The sequence below is a fragment of the Lepidochelys kempii genome, chromosome 8 (genome assembly GCF_965140285.1).
Source record: "Lepidochelys kempii isolate rLepKem1 chromosome 8, rLepKem1.hap1, whole genome shotgun sequence".
Taxonomy (NCBI): domain Eukaryota; kingdom Metazoa; phylum Chordata; order Testudines; family Cheloniidae; genus Lepidochelys; species Lepidochelys kempii.
The window spans coordinates 54,921,883-54,936,196 of record NC_136387.1 but is presented as its reverse complement, the minus strand read 5'-3'; the positions used below and the strand labels follow the sequence as shown (position 1 = coordinate 54,936,196).

At 41.4% G+C, this 14,314-nt stretch overlaps 1 protein-coding gene across 10 annotated transcripts in view; it reads right to left on the bottom strand.

The window, feature by feature from the left end:
- Positions 1-14,314, bottom strand: part of SMG7 (SMG7 nonsense mediated mRNA decay factor) — a 102,593-nt gene that overhangs the window by 13,150 nt on the left and 75,129 nt on the right. For all 10 annotated transcript variants that reach the window (XM_073356636.1, XM_073356634.1, XM_073356626.1 and 7 more), the window contains 3 exons: positions 12,165-12,284; positions 11,143-11,572; positions 1,938-2,082 (listed from right to left, as the gene is read on the bottom strand). In XM_073356636.1, coding sequence (XP_073212737.1) covers positions 1,938-2,082; positions 11,143-11,572; positions 12,165-12,284 — 695 coding nt within the window. The remainder of the gene's footprint in view (positions 1-1,937; positions 2,083-11,142; positions 11,573-12,164; positions 12,285-14,314) is intronic.

The following is a 14,314-nucleotide window of genomic DNA, read 5'->3' as shown; positions in this document are numbered from 1 at the left end:
TTAGGAAGCCACACGCCTTAAGAAATGCAGGATATGCATGATGGTTTTCCATTTACTGTGTTTCAGTCATGAAGACTGTAAATATGAGCTGTAATTCCACATTTGTGAGACTTTATATTTTCCCCAAATGACATCCACACACTTTCAAAAATCAGGGGAAGGGGTTTGATAATTTTATAGGGAAGTTCTATTTCTGAATTTTTTTTAGCTACCCTTCTAGTTAATGGTTATGGTCAATGGGAGAGACCCCTGAAATTTCTCCACCCTAAATTTAACCTATTTCTTTCTACTTTTTCTCCATCTCTCTTGCCTTCACCATCCTGAGATTTTCAATCTACTACTCTCCATCCCACATTCTGTCTGATACTGAATCACTGCAATGCTGAAGGGAGGACTGGCAACCTATCAAGCTGCACCCCACGCCCAGGTAGTCTCCAGTCCCTGACTTAGTTCTGTACCCACTTAGCTCTTTGGATAAACTAAGTCCTCCTTTCAGCAAGACTAAGGCTATGTCTAGACTACAGCTTCTGCCAGCATAATTTATGTTACTCGGGGGGGTGAACAAGCCACCCCCGAGTGACAAATTATGCTGGCATAAGCACTCACGTACACAGCGCTATGTCAGCAGGAGAGCTTCTCTCACTGACACAGCTTCTGCCACTTTCAGAGGTGATTTTATTACGTCACCAGGAGAGCTCTCTCCCATCAGCATAGAGTGTATTCACCACCCATGCTGCAGCTGCACAGTTGCATTGGTGCAGCTGCACCGCTGTACATGTTGACATGCCCTAACTTCTTTTCTTGCAGTTTAGATTGTTGCAGTTTGGGGAGGAAGACAAGGGACTGAAGCTGCTCCTCCCAACCCAGATTTTCAGTTGAGTCTAGTGTAAGAACTGAGGGTCCTCTTTCTCCATCCCCACTTTTGGTCACTTGGGGAAGGTGGGCTCTGCAACTGCTCATTAGGCAAGCAGCATGGAGAAAGTAAACATGATAGTGGCACTTAAAGCCACAAGATCCCTCTGTTTATGTGGGTAAAACAAAGCCCTGAGAAACAGCAGCAGCAAATCATTAAACATATTTAGACAATATATCTTAACACAAATATTAACACCACACCTTCTTCAGTGGAAACTTGGCTGTAAAGCATATAAAATATAAAAGATCAGCTATGCAATTATGAGAGTATTGTGTACAGAAACAAGTTGGGTCAGGTAATATCTTTTATTGGACCAACTTCTATTGGTGAAAGAGACAAGCTTTTGAGCTTACACAGAGCTCTTCTCCAGGTCTGGGAAAGACACTCAAGGTGTCACAGCTATCTATAAGGTGGAACAGATTGTTTAGCATAAGGAGTTAACATATTGTAAGTGACCATTCAAGATGAAATAGGCAGTTAATACTTTTGCAGTTGCAGGACAAAAGGAAGGTTACTGGGTTATAGATTGTTGTAATGAGCCAAAAATCCAGTGTTTTTATTGAGTCCATGATTTTTAGTATCTAACAAAGTATCTAACTAAGCTCCCAGGCTCATCTTTTGAATACTTCACTCCTAAGTGAAGCAGCTTTGCTTAAAATCCTGTTTTACTCAGTTTGTCATATTATAAGTAAATACAAGAGCAGACTACAGCAGTTTCATATTATAAAGTTAGAAGCTTGTCCTTCAACCACAAAACCTAAGTGATGTGCTATATTTGCATGTAAACCATACAGACATCATGGCATTGAACGTAATTCCAAAATATAACGAACCCTATTTATCTCACTTTTCAGTTCAACTACAACCTCTGGTTATTATGCTTTAAGTCAGGTCCATAACCTGAAATGATTATTTTACTAAAACTGTTGCTGCCTTGAGGGGCTTCAATAGATCTTTCATCACATGAATTTCTATGCAGTTAGTAGTAAGTGCTGCTTCAGATGAGAATCAGCTGATTTACCTGGCCGACTGGGAAGAGGAGGGAAGGCTCCTGGGTGATGAATGGGGATGAACTGGGAGTTGCTTGCCTGGCTTGGAGTCTGAGTTACTGGTGTTTTCCTGGCTTCGGACACTGGAGTTTTCCGCATCTCAGTCTGAGATTTTACCTATATCAAAAGAAATCACACAAAAATAGTTAGATTTTTTGTCAGCCATCTACATCATCTCAGCTCTGAAATGGAAGGCCCAGACAGAGATATATTCACTTTGTCCAGATAGTCGGAGGGGAAGAATGATCCAAGTAGTTAGGGCATGAGGACTTGGGAGATCCACAAGCTTCCTGTGCAATCTTCTGCAAGTCACTTAGCCTGTCTGTGCCTCAGCTCCCGGTCTGTAAAATAGGGATAGTAGTACTTCCCTACTTCACAGTGTATAAGAACAAATGCAGTCTGGAAAAGAAGCTGCAGCAAGACTTCTCCCAGTGTATTGCTCCAGCCCAAATTATGCAGAATATATGCAAGGCCCTACATTTTATGCAGCACATTTGACCCAAATTATTTAAAAGGACCCTCAAGTGGTCCTCGCGACAAGCCTCCCTACCCGAACACCAGTACTCTACCACTTACTACTCAGCCCCATCCAGCACAGTATCTTGCGTTATTGGGTATTAAATTCAATTCTATGCTGCCCCCACATTTTCAGGTAGTCAAAGGTTTTGTACTGCATGATGAACATTTAGATTTGGGGAAACAATTATGTAGCAGATTCAAAAAATAATGCAAGAAACTAAGGGACTGAATAACTACTTTATACACAGGGCCTTGAGTATGTGTAATGTGCATTAAAATGCACATTACAATGTCTAGCCACTCACTTCCTCATTCTCATGCAATACAAAGTTCATAAATCATAAGGCTGTAACACAAGGGCCTATAGGACACAAGCCTGTATGATAATAAAGCTTCGCATAACTAAGGCCTAGGCATAAAATGTTGATATAGGTAGTTACTGGGTAAGTTGTCTTTAATTGACAGTTTGACCTTAAGTCCCAAGATAAGTATTACAGTAAATGAGAGTGGTAGGTGATGGGAAAAAGTGAAGTGAGGTACCACAAAAGTATATTTTTGGAATTTTAGGGAAATTTAAAAGGACGCTGAGCTTAACCGAAACTAACATGTACTAACTGCAGATGTACCATGGCAACTAATTGACAAATGCTAATGAGCATAACATAAGAGACTAATTGAGCGATTGAAGACAGGGACTCCAATTTTATTGAGAGTAGAAGTACCTATAAGGGAAAAGGTTAAAACCATCACTGGATATAGATTTAGTTGGGGATTGGTCCTGCTTTGAGCAGGGGGTTGGACTAGATGACCTCCCTGAGGTCCCTTCCAACCCTGATATTCTATGACTTTATGATATGCATAAGATACGATGGGCGTTAGCATAACACCCTATACAAGTTAAGACCCAGCCTGAGGGCAGTTGAACATGTTGAATGTGTTGATTTGACAACCACACGCAGATCACCTCATCTATTCCAGGGCTCCCCACAAGAGATGATGCGAATATGTAAGTGCTAGCCATTTTGTATTGGCTCTATCTCCTTTGTGTATTACAGGGCTTGTGATCTTGTTTGTTTAGCAAATAAATTTTACTAGACAGAAAACATGCAGAATTGTGTTTCTTGTATGCTCCTCAAGTTCCTCGTTCTACTGGCAATTCTATTACTGTGCCCGATTTGGAAGCAGACCCCTTTCAAATTATTGTATAATATCTATATGAAAATAAGTACCCCCTTAGCAATCAGGCAATAGAAGCATTTGAATAGCCCCAAAGTATTTTCCATAAAATGAAAATTAAAACATCAGTGTTGTACAAAAGTTCTGAAGGTGACCTGCAGAAAAGGGGTCTTCTGTCCTGTTTTATTTCTTTATGTAGTGAAGTAGGCTTTGAAGTTTTTCAAAACAGATTTCTTCTGCTTGCAGGACTGAACTGTATTAGATTTTTAAAAATCTGATCAGATTTTGTCATTAGTTTTTAACTTTACCATTTTATAGTCTTAACTTGCTGAAGTGGATGTTTTATATTTGTTTCCTTAGGTTCCTAAATAGCAGAATTTGAGATGTTACACCGGGGGGGAGAGGAGGGGAAAATCTCTCCCCCGGCCAAAAATCTCAAAAAAAAAAAATCCAAAAACATTCACATTTTAAACTCTTATTTATGCTGAAAAAGACAGAACCTCATTATCAACCTTACTGTGAGGAAGCCATAAACTCTCAACCGAAAAGCTGATAAATTGCATATCTGCAGCCAGCATCACCTTCTGATCTACTGAATTTCCACAAGTCAAGAAAGACTGATTATTTTCACCAGGCTATCCTCCTTCAGGGTTTGAAGTCAACTTTGGTCTTCAGTCACTAAGGTGACTTTGGAAAATTACACCCGTAAGTGCCTAAATATGGATTTAGGTGCCTAATTTTATACCTCTATTTTTGAAAGCTGTAGCCTATGTGTATTTAAAAAGTTAATAGCTTTGTTAGTGTTGAAAGTAACTTTCTTTCAGTGACAAAATCGGAGTACAATTTTAGTCTAAGATACTGTAAACACTCATACACATGCTTAACTTTAAGCAAAAGTAATCCCATTGAAATCAAAATTCTTTATCTATCAAAGCAGATTAGAAGCGTAATTTTTTTCCTTTGCAGGTTACCTTCATAATACTATCACCTAACAGTGCCCCTCATACAGTAAATATGCTACCAGGACATGAATTTACCAGCCAGCAAGCCTATCATTTCTTCAGCATTGGTTTACACAATGTTCATGCATAAACAAAATGTCTTCGCAACATTAAGCCTGAGGCAAGTCTTTAATATAACAGTTCCACAAACCACTTAAATCACTAACACAATAAGTAGCTGCATCGACTGATCGATCAGATCTGATTTAGAGATTATCGGGGAACCTCAGGATACTTGGAGAAAATCAGCTTTACATCAGAGACATAAGAATGGCCATACTGGGTCAGACCAAAGGTCCATCCAGCCCAGTATCCTGTCTGCCGACAGTGACCAATGCCAGGTGCCCCAGAGGGAGTGAACCTAACAGGTAATGATCTAGTGACCTCTCTCCTGCCATCCATCTCCACCCTTTGACAAACAGAGGCTAGGGACACCATTCCTTGCCCATCCTGGCTAATAGCCATTAATGAACTTAACTGGATAAATTCATGGAAGTTCTCCTTTAAACCCTGTTATAGTCCTAACCTTCACAACTTCCTCAGGCAAGGAGTTCCACAGGTTGACTGTATGCTGAGTGAAGAAGAACTTCCTTTTATTTGTTTTAAACCTGCTACCCATTAACTTCATTTGGTGGCCCCTAGTTCTTATATTATGGGAACAAGTAAATAACTTTTCCTTATTCACTTTCTGCACACCACTCATGATTTTATATACCTCTAGCATATCTCCCCCTAGTCTCCTCTTTTCCAAGCTGAAAAGTCCTAGATGCTTTAATCTCTCCTCATATGGGACCCGTTCCAAACCCTTAATCATTTTAGTTGTCCTTTTCTGAACCTTTTCTAATGCCAGTATATCTTTTTTGAGATGAGGGGACCACATCTGTACGCAGTGTTCAAGATGTGGGCGTACCATGGATTTATATAAGGGCAATAAGATATTCTCCATCTTATTCTCTATCCTTTTTTAATGATTCCTAACATCCCGTTTGCTTTTTTGACTGCCGCTGCACACTGCGAGGACGTCTTCAGAGAACTATCTATGATGACTCCAAGATCTTTCTCCTGACTAGTTGTAGCTAAATTAGCCCCCATCATATTGTATGTATAGTTGGGGTTACTTTTTCCAATATGTATTACTTTACATTTATCCACATTAAATTTCATTTGCCATTTTGTTGCACAATCACTTAGTTTTGGGAGATCTTTTTGAAGTTCTTCACAGTCTGCTTTGGTCTTAACTATCTTGAGCAGTTTAGTATCATCTGCAAACTTTGCCACCTCACTGTTTACCCCTTTCTCCAGATCATTTATGAATAAGTTGAATAGGATTGATCCTAGGACTGACCCTTGGGGAACACCACTAGTTACCCCTCTCTATTCTGAAAATTTATTTATTTCTACCCTTTGTTCCCGGTCTTTTAACCAGTTCTCAGGCCATGAAAGGATCTTCCCTCTTATCCCATGACAACTTAAATTTATGCAACAGCCTTTGGTGAGGGACCTTGTCAAAGGCTTTCTGGAAATCCAAGTATACTATGTCCACTGGATCCCCCTTGTCCACATGTTTGTTGACCCCCTCAAAGAACTCTAATAGATTAGTAAGACATGATCTCCCTTTACAGAAAATTGTTGCGCAAAGGTCAACATGGTTATGTTCTTCTATGTGTCTGACAATTTTATTCTTCACTATTGTTTCAGCTAATTTGCCTGGTACTGACGTTAGACTTACCAGTCTGTAATTGCCAGGATCACCTCTAGAGCCCTTCTTAAATATTGGCGTTACATTAGCTATTTTCCAGTCATTGGGTACAGTAGCTGATTTAAAGAACAGGTGACAAACCACAGTTACTAGTTCCGCAATTTCACATCTGAGTTTTCAGAACTCTTGGGTGAATGCCATCTGGTCCCAGTGACTTGTTACTGTTAAGTTTCTCAATTAATTCCAAAACCTCCTCTAGTGACTTCAACCTGTGACAATTCCTCAGATTCATCACCTACAAAAGACGGCTCAGGTTTGGGAATCTCCCTAACATCCTCAGCCGCAAAGACTGAAGCAAAGAATTAATTTGGTTTCTCTGAGATGACTTTATTGTTTTTAAGTGCTCCTTTTGTATCTCAAGCGTCCATTCCACCACGTGTGTTCTTCCCTAAGAAAATCTCCTCTACACTTTCTACTGCCCTATTGGATTCATTGTTCCCAGGGGAGATAACATGATCTAGTGCTCAGAGCAGGATTCAGGGAATCAGTCTATTGCAGACGATCATACTCTCTGTGCCACTGAGCAAACATTTCCCTCATCTGTGAAATGGAAAAAATTACCTTTGAGAAAGTTATACAATTAGGTGCTATTAAATTTGAAGTATTATTTATCCTAAACACATTGGGCCATATCCTGTGCCTTGGCTTCATCCCCCTTGTACTGCTCTAGCTTGCAAAGGAGATGGAATGCTGACTGAACAGGGAAGCTGGAGTGTCCCTTCAACATAAGGCTTAGCTGGCTCCACAAATCTCCGTTGCCTGGACAGTTGTCTGCAGCCAGAAATCTGGCTAATATTCAATACACCAGTGTTCAAACTGCTCTAGGAAGCACAATGTACTTCCATAGTTTCTCTTAAACTACCCAACAGCACAGTAAATACAGCAATTCACTATCAGGAATGAAACAACATTAGACTCTACCCAGAGAGCAGAGCCAAATTCAGGAGCCAATATAAGTTACACCTTTTTCCAGCCTATCTGTGAGTTATTAACTAGCCTCTCTTCCACTTCTAGTTGGATACATAGGCCAAAGGTGGAAGTGACTCGTAAGATGGTATACGGTAGATTCCGCTTAATAGCAATCCTGATGTTAGCAACTTCTAGTTAATGGTTCCCAGCAAAATGTTGCCAGTTCCATTCACATTAACATTATATACACACAAAAAGCATGAAAAAATACCTCCTCCCACCCCACTCTCCTGCTGCTAATAGCTTATCTAAAGTGATCACTCTCCTTACAATGTGTATGATACAATGTGTATGATAATCAAGTTGGGCCATTTCCAGCACAACTTGATCATCATACACATTGTAAGGAGAGTGATCACTTTAGATAAGCTATTACCAGCAGGAGAGTGGGGTGGGAGGAGGTATTTTTTCATGCTTTTTGTGTGTATATAATAAGATCTTCTACACTTTCCACAGTATGCATCCGATGAAGTGAGCTGTAGCTCACGAAAGCTTATGCTCAAATAAATTGGTTAGTCTCCAAGGTGCCACAAGTACTCCTTTTCTTTTTGCGAATACAGACTAACATGGCTGTTACTCTGAAACCTGTCATTAACATCATTGTTAATGGGATCTGGATATTGGCAACGGCACGCCGCTTATTAGCGCCCATCCCTTATTTTGAAGAAAGGCCCATCGCAGGCAGATTTGCAAGGCTGCAGCCAGGAAAGGAAGTGGTGGGACAGCCTTTCCCTGCTTGCAGCCCCACAAAGCTGCCTGCTGCCAGTGCTCAGCCCATCCCAGTTCTTCCTTCAGGGCCTGCAGCCCAGCAAACCTCCCTGCACACAGGGACTGTACAGGTATGGGGCTGTGGATGGGCAGGGAGGTTGTGGGTAGGACAACAACAGGGAGAGGAGCTGCATCCCGGATGTTACCGTGGCACAGTACCTCTCCTTGTGCCTTGCCAGGGCACTGCATACCACGAAGAAAGCACTGGGATGTACTGAGCCCTGACCCTTGGAGAGTGTAGAGAGACAGGTATGGTGAAGCCCCATGAGCCCCTCAGCACCTCTGCTCCCCATAGAAAGTCCCAACATCCAGACTGCAGCTGCCTTGCCACAGTCAGGTTTGCACGGCTACATCCAGAAAAGGCATGTCCCAACGCTTTCTTCCCTGGCTGCTGCTTTCCAAATCTGCCTTCCGCTTATTAGCAACACTCTGATAATAACAGGTTTCAGAGTAGCAGCCATATTAGTCTGTATACGCAAAAAGAAAAGGAGGACTTGTGGCACTTTAGAGACGAACCAATTTATTTGAGCATAAGCTTCCGTGAGCTATAGCTCACTTCATTGGATGTATGATGATGTATGATGTCTAATAATAGCATCTTTTTGCTAGCAACCGAAAAGTTACTAATAAGCGCAATCTACTGTGCTACGTGAGCAAACAACTCCTTACACCCTCCTATTTTACCTGCTACACCCCCCTTTTCCAGGGTTTCCACACTAGTTATTGTACACCAACTTTGCTTTCCTTAGATTGAGTGGGCCAGGAGTCAAAAGTATAGGGTAAAAGCACACGCACGACCACATTTCACAGTCCGTGACATGTTTTTCATGGCTGTGAATTTGGTAGGGCCCTAGTTACAAGTAATGCAGTATAAGTTACATGATGGTAAGCTGATGAGAGTCTAGATCATGGGTGGGCAAACTATGGCCTGCGGGATTGCCACCCCCATGGCACTGCAGACCCCGAGCAGATCCCGGAAGCGGCCAGCACCACATCCCTGTGGCCACTGGAGATGTGGAGGCAGAGGGCTCCGTGCACTGCCCTCACCTGCAGGCACCTCCCCCCACAGCTCCCATCCTGGAGCCGCTCCAGGTAAGCGGTGCCAGGCCGGAGCCTGCACCCTGAACCCCTCCTGCACCCCGCTCCCCAACCCCCTACCCTAAGCCCCCTGCTGCACCTCTCCTGTACCCCAAACCCCTGCCCTGAGCCCCCTCCCACACTCTGCACCCCCGCTCCTCCCCAACCCCTTGCCTTGAGCCCCTTCCTGCACTCTGCACCCCCTCCCACAGCCCGCACTCCCTCCCGCGCCCCAACCCTCTGCCCCAGCCCTACATTCAAGGCAAGTTTGTTTACATTTGCGGAAGATAATGTCACCTGCTTCTTGTTTATTATGTCACCCGAAAGTGAGAACAGGCATTCACATGGCACTATCATAGTTGGCATCGCAAGATATTTACGTGCCAGATGCACTAAAGAGTCATATGTCCCTTTATGCTTTGCCCACCATTTCAGAGGACATGCATCCATGCTGATGAGTTCTGCTCAATAACTATTCAAAGCAGTGCAGACTCACACACTTTCGTTTTCATCATCTGAGTCAGATGCCACCAACAAAGGTTGATTTTCTTTTTTGGTGGTTCGGGTTCTGTAGTGTCCACATTGGAGTGCTGCTCTTTTAAGATTTCTGAAAACATGCTCCACACCTCATCTCTCAGATTTTGGAAGGCACTTCAGATTCTTAAACCTTGGGTTGAATGCTGTAGCTATCTCTAGAAATCTCACATTTGGTACCTTCTTTGCATTTTGTGAAATCTGCAGTAAAAGTGTTCTTAAATTGAACAACATGTGCTGGGTCATCATCCGAGACTGCTATAACATGAAATACATGGCAGAATGCAGGTAAAACAGAGCAGGAGACTTGGAATTCTCCCCCAAGGAGTTAAGTTACAAATTTAATTAGTGCATTCATTTATTTTAAGAGCATCATCGGCATGGAAGCATGTCCTCTGGAATGGTGGCGGAAGCATGAAAGGGCACACTAATGTTTAGCATACCTGACACAGAAATACCTAGCAATGCCAGCTACAATAGTATCATGTGAACACCTGTTCTGATTTTCAGGTGACACTGTAAATAAGAAGTGGGCAACATAGTCTCCCGTAAATGTAAACGAACTTATTTGTCTTAATGAGTGGCTGAACAAGAAGTAGGACTGAGTGAGGACTTACAGGCTCTAAAGTTTTACATTGTTTTGTTTTTGAGTGTAGTTATGTAACAAAAAAAATCTACATTTGTAAGTTCAACTTTCAAGATAAAGAGATTGCACTACAGTACTTGTATGAGGTGAATTGAGAAATACTATCTTTTGTTTATCATTTTTACAGTGCAAATATTTGTAATAAAAATAATAAGGTGAGCACTGTACACTTTATATTCTGTGTTGTAATAGAAATCAAACGTGAAAATGTAGAAAAAATCCAAAATATTTAACACATTTCAATTGGTATTCTATTGTTTAATAGTGCAATTAAAACTGTGATTAATCCCAATTAATTTTTTTGAGTTAATTGCTTGAGTTAACTGCAATTAATCGACAGCCCTAGTAAAAACGTATGATGCTAAAGTAAACAGGCCTTTGTATAGTAGAGGAGCTGATCTGTTAAGTCAGAAGTGTCATTTTTAACTAGTGACTTTTCAGTGTAGAACTACAATTTAAGGTACATAGCACCCTCCATTACCTCCCTTCCCTCAAGGGTAAACTTGTAAGGAAATGCCATGAATCACTTTTATATCTGGTCCCTAAATAAGGCCTGTTGCTGTTCTTCAACTAACAACTACTGGCATAGCAGTAGCACCTAGGACCTCAGTCACGGCTCCTTTCAGCTAGATGCTGCACATAAAAAAAGACAATCCCTGCTCCAAAGAGCTTACCGTCTAACAAAACGGCAAGCGACAGACTCTGTACTCAGAATCTGAATGCCTTACCTGCACTGCCACATTCTGCTTTCCTGCCTCCTGCATCTTCTCCAAGCTGCATTTCTTGGTTTCATTCTTTCTCTTGTTGTCTTTCTTTCCATCATTTTTAGTGGCTGCTATTCCTTTGCTATAGTCCCGTCTTTCCCTACCCACATCTTTAGGTGGATAGATTCGCCCTTGCTCTCGGTTTACCTCTCGTGGTTTAATGTTCTCTTTGAATGTGACCATTGGTTTCTCCCCAGTGTCACAGTTGCTAAGATTTCTGCCAGTGGACAGAACTGATTTGAGTCCTGGGCTCCCATCTGTAGACAGTGGCTCTGCAATGGATGTTTCCTGTAGGACGAGACTCTCTTTGGCTTCACTAGGGTCCTCTAGCAACAACTCTGGGATTTCTGTCAAAAACAACAGTTTTCCTACTTCGTTTTCACACTGAATCAGCCTAAAAAAAGAAAAAGGTACTGAATAGCATGTAGTAGTCCTTTTAGCCATGTAGCCCATCTTCCCAGGCTATAATAATGGCATGACATACGCAACGAGCCAGCACACAGCACACTAACCCCCCAGCCTCAGTACTAACTCCATATAACAAATTACATTATACCTTCCAGGCTGCTGGCACTCTTCAATATGCACACACACCCACCATTGCCCAGTCTCTACGACTTCACATACTATTGCCAGTATTGTTATTTAATTGTACCACAGTAGTACTCAGAGGTCCCATTGTACTAGATGCTTTACTACCATGTAGGAAGATACAATCCCTGCCCCAAACAGGTAAATCTCAGGAACTGTGTATTCCTACAAGTTTCACGAATGCTCATTATCAGATCCATGCATTCGCACATTGTCTTTTGTCACTACCACAGTACAAAACATTAACTTACATATGTAGTGTTCTACAATACACTAATGCAACATATCAACATTACCACTCAAAACTAAATCTCTGGCACCTGTCAATGCTACTAAGCTTTACAGCAAGAACAATATACAAACAGGAGTGAGAGAGATAGCACCTGCGTAGATACCTTGGCTGGTTGTCAGCAATCCATTTTCCTGTGAAGATCAGTCGTTGCTGCCGTACCCGTCGCTGCAGCCCTTCTTTGTCTCCTGTAATCCCCTGGTGGCCTTTGGAGAAATCCAAGTTCCTAATGTTGACGTAAACAAAGAATGGAAAATAAAATTAATCTCAGTTGCCTCTTGTACCGTAAAGGCAAATGGAGGCTTGCAAAAAGGACTATGAATTGTACAGAAAGTCTATTGCAGGTTTCATTTTCAGCAGGATTTAATAACCTAAATACAGGTTTCAGATGCACCCGATGAAGTGAGCTGTAGCTCACAAAAGCTTATGCTCAAATAAATTTGTTAGTCTCGAAGGTGCCACAAGTCCTCCTTTTCTTTTAACCTAAATACAGTTATAGATATCGGAATTGTATTTTCAGTTATATTACTTTATTAAAGAAGGTCTACATTAAGCAAGTAAACTAGTGACGTCAAGTCCTTTATGACATGACAAAAGGGTGCATGATATTAGGAAACGCTCTCATATTAATTAAGACCAAAATTAAAGGTTAACAGTAAGCAAATGGATTTAAACCAAGGTTTCTCCCTCACTAGCCATCTCCTCCTTGCTTTGGTAGTGAAGTCATAGTGCTATTAGTACTCTGATGCTACGGAAATTATTCAGATGTCAAGTATAGGCGAACTACTTTGCTACAGGATCAAGCCGAAGAACAACTTAGGATCAGAGGGAGAAAATCCCACAACTTCAACAGCAGCAAAGGAAACACAAGGGCCAAGTAGTTTTTTTTTTTTTTTTTCATATAAATATATTCCTTTCCCAAGTTCTCAGTGTGAGTTCTCCTTTAAGATAGTCACTGTTTTCAAAGCTGGGTTGAAGGCTATTGAAGGAAAAATGCAAAAAGGCAAATTTAAAAATTAAAGCCAGAAAAAAGAACCCCATCCATGTTTCAAGTTTTAGTATATTTTATATACAAATGTGTTCAAATAAATGGAACTTCCCCTTCCTCAAAAATGTTACTCCTGTGATACTGGACATGGACTCCAGTTCATCACAAAACTAGAGAGATAGGAGTCCTGCATGCAGACCACTTTTTACTTATTAAAATTGTTTGTAAGGAGATCTACATTCATCTGTACTTGCTCTGAAAATAGGGTTAGTGCAGAACATCAGTATCTCCCTACCACAAAGTCTTCCGCTCAGTACTTCACCACCAGTATGGGTAAAAAGAACAGGAGTACTTGTGGCACCTTAGAGAATAACAAATTTATTAAAGCACAAGCTTTCGTGGGCTACAGCCCATTTCATCGGATGCATAGAATGGTACATATAGTAAGAAGAAATATATATACACACACACACAGATAAGCTGGAAGTTGCCATACAAACTGTGATAAGCTAATTAGTTAAGATGAGCATTCTCTGCAGGAGAAAAAAAACTTTTGTAGTGATAATCAAGATGGCCCATTTAGACAGTTGACAAGAAGGTGTGAGAATACTTAACATGGAGAAATAGATTCAATATGTGTAGTGACCCAGCCACTCCCAGTCTCTATTCAAACCCAAGTTTGTGGTATCTAGTTTGCATATTAATTCAAGCTCAGCAGTTTCTCATTGGAGTCTGTTTTTGAAGCTTTTCTGTTGCAAAATTGCCACCCTTAAATCTTTTACTGAGTGGCCAGAGAGGTTGAAGTGTTCTCCTACCGGTTTTTGAACATTATGATTCCTGATGTCAGATTTGTGTCCATTTATTCTTTTGCGTAGAGACTGTCCGGTTTGGCCAATGTACATGGCAGAGGGGCATTGCTGGCACATGATGGCATATATCACATTGTAGATGTGCAGGTGAACGAGCCCCTGATGGCGTGGCTAATGTGATTAGGTCCTATGATCGTGTCACTTGAATAAATATGTGGACAGAGTTGGCATCGGGCTGTGTAACAGGAATAGGTTCCTGGGTTAGTGTTTTTGTTGTGTGGTGTGCTGGAGAGTATTTGCTTCAGGTTGGGGGGCTGTCTGTAAACAAGGACTGGTCTGTCTCCCAAGATCTGTGAGAGTGAGGGATCATTTTTCAGGATAGGTTGTAAATATTTGATGATGCACTGGAGAGGTTTTAGTTGGGGGCTGAAGGTGACAGCTAGTGGTGTTCTGTTATTA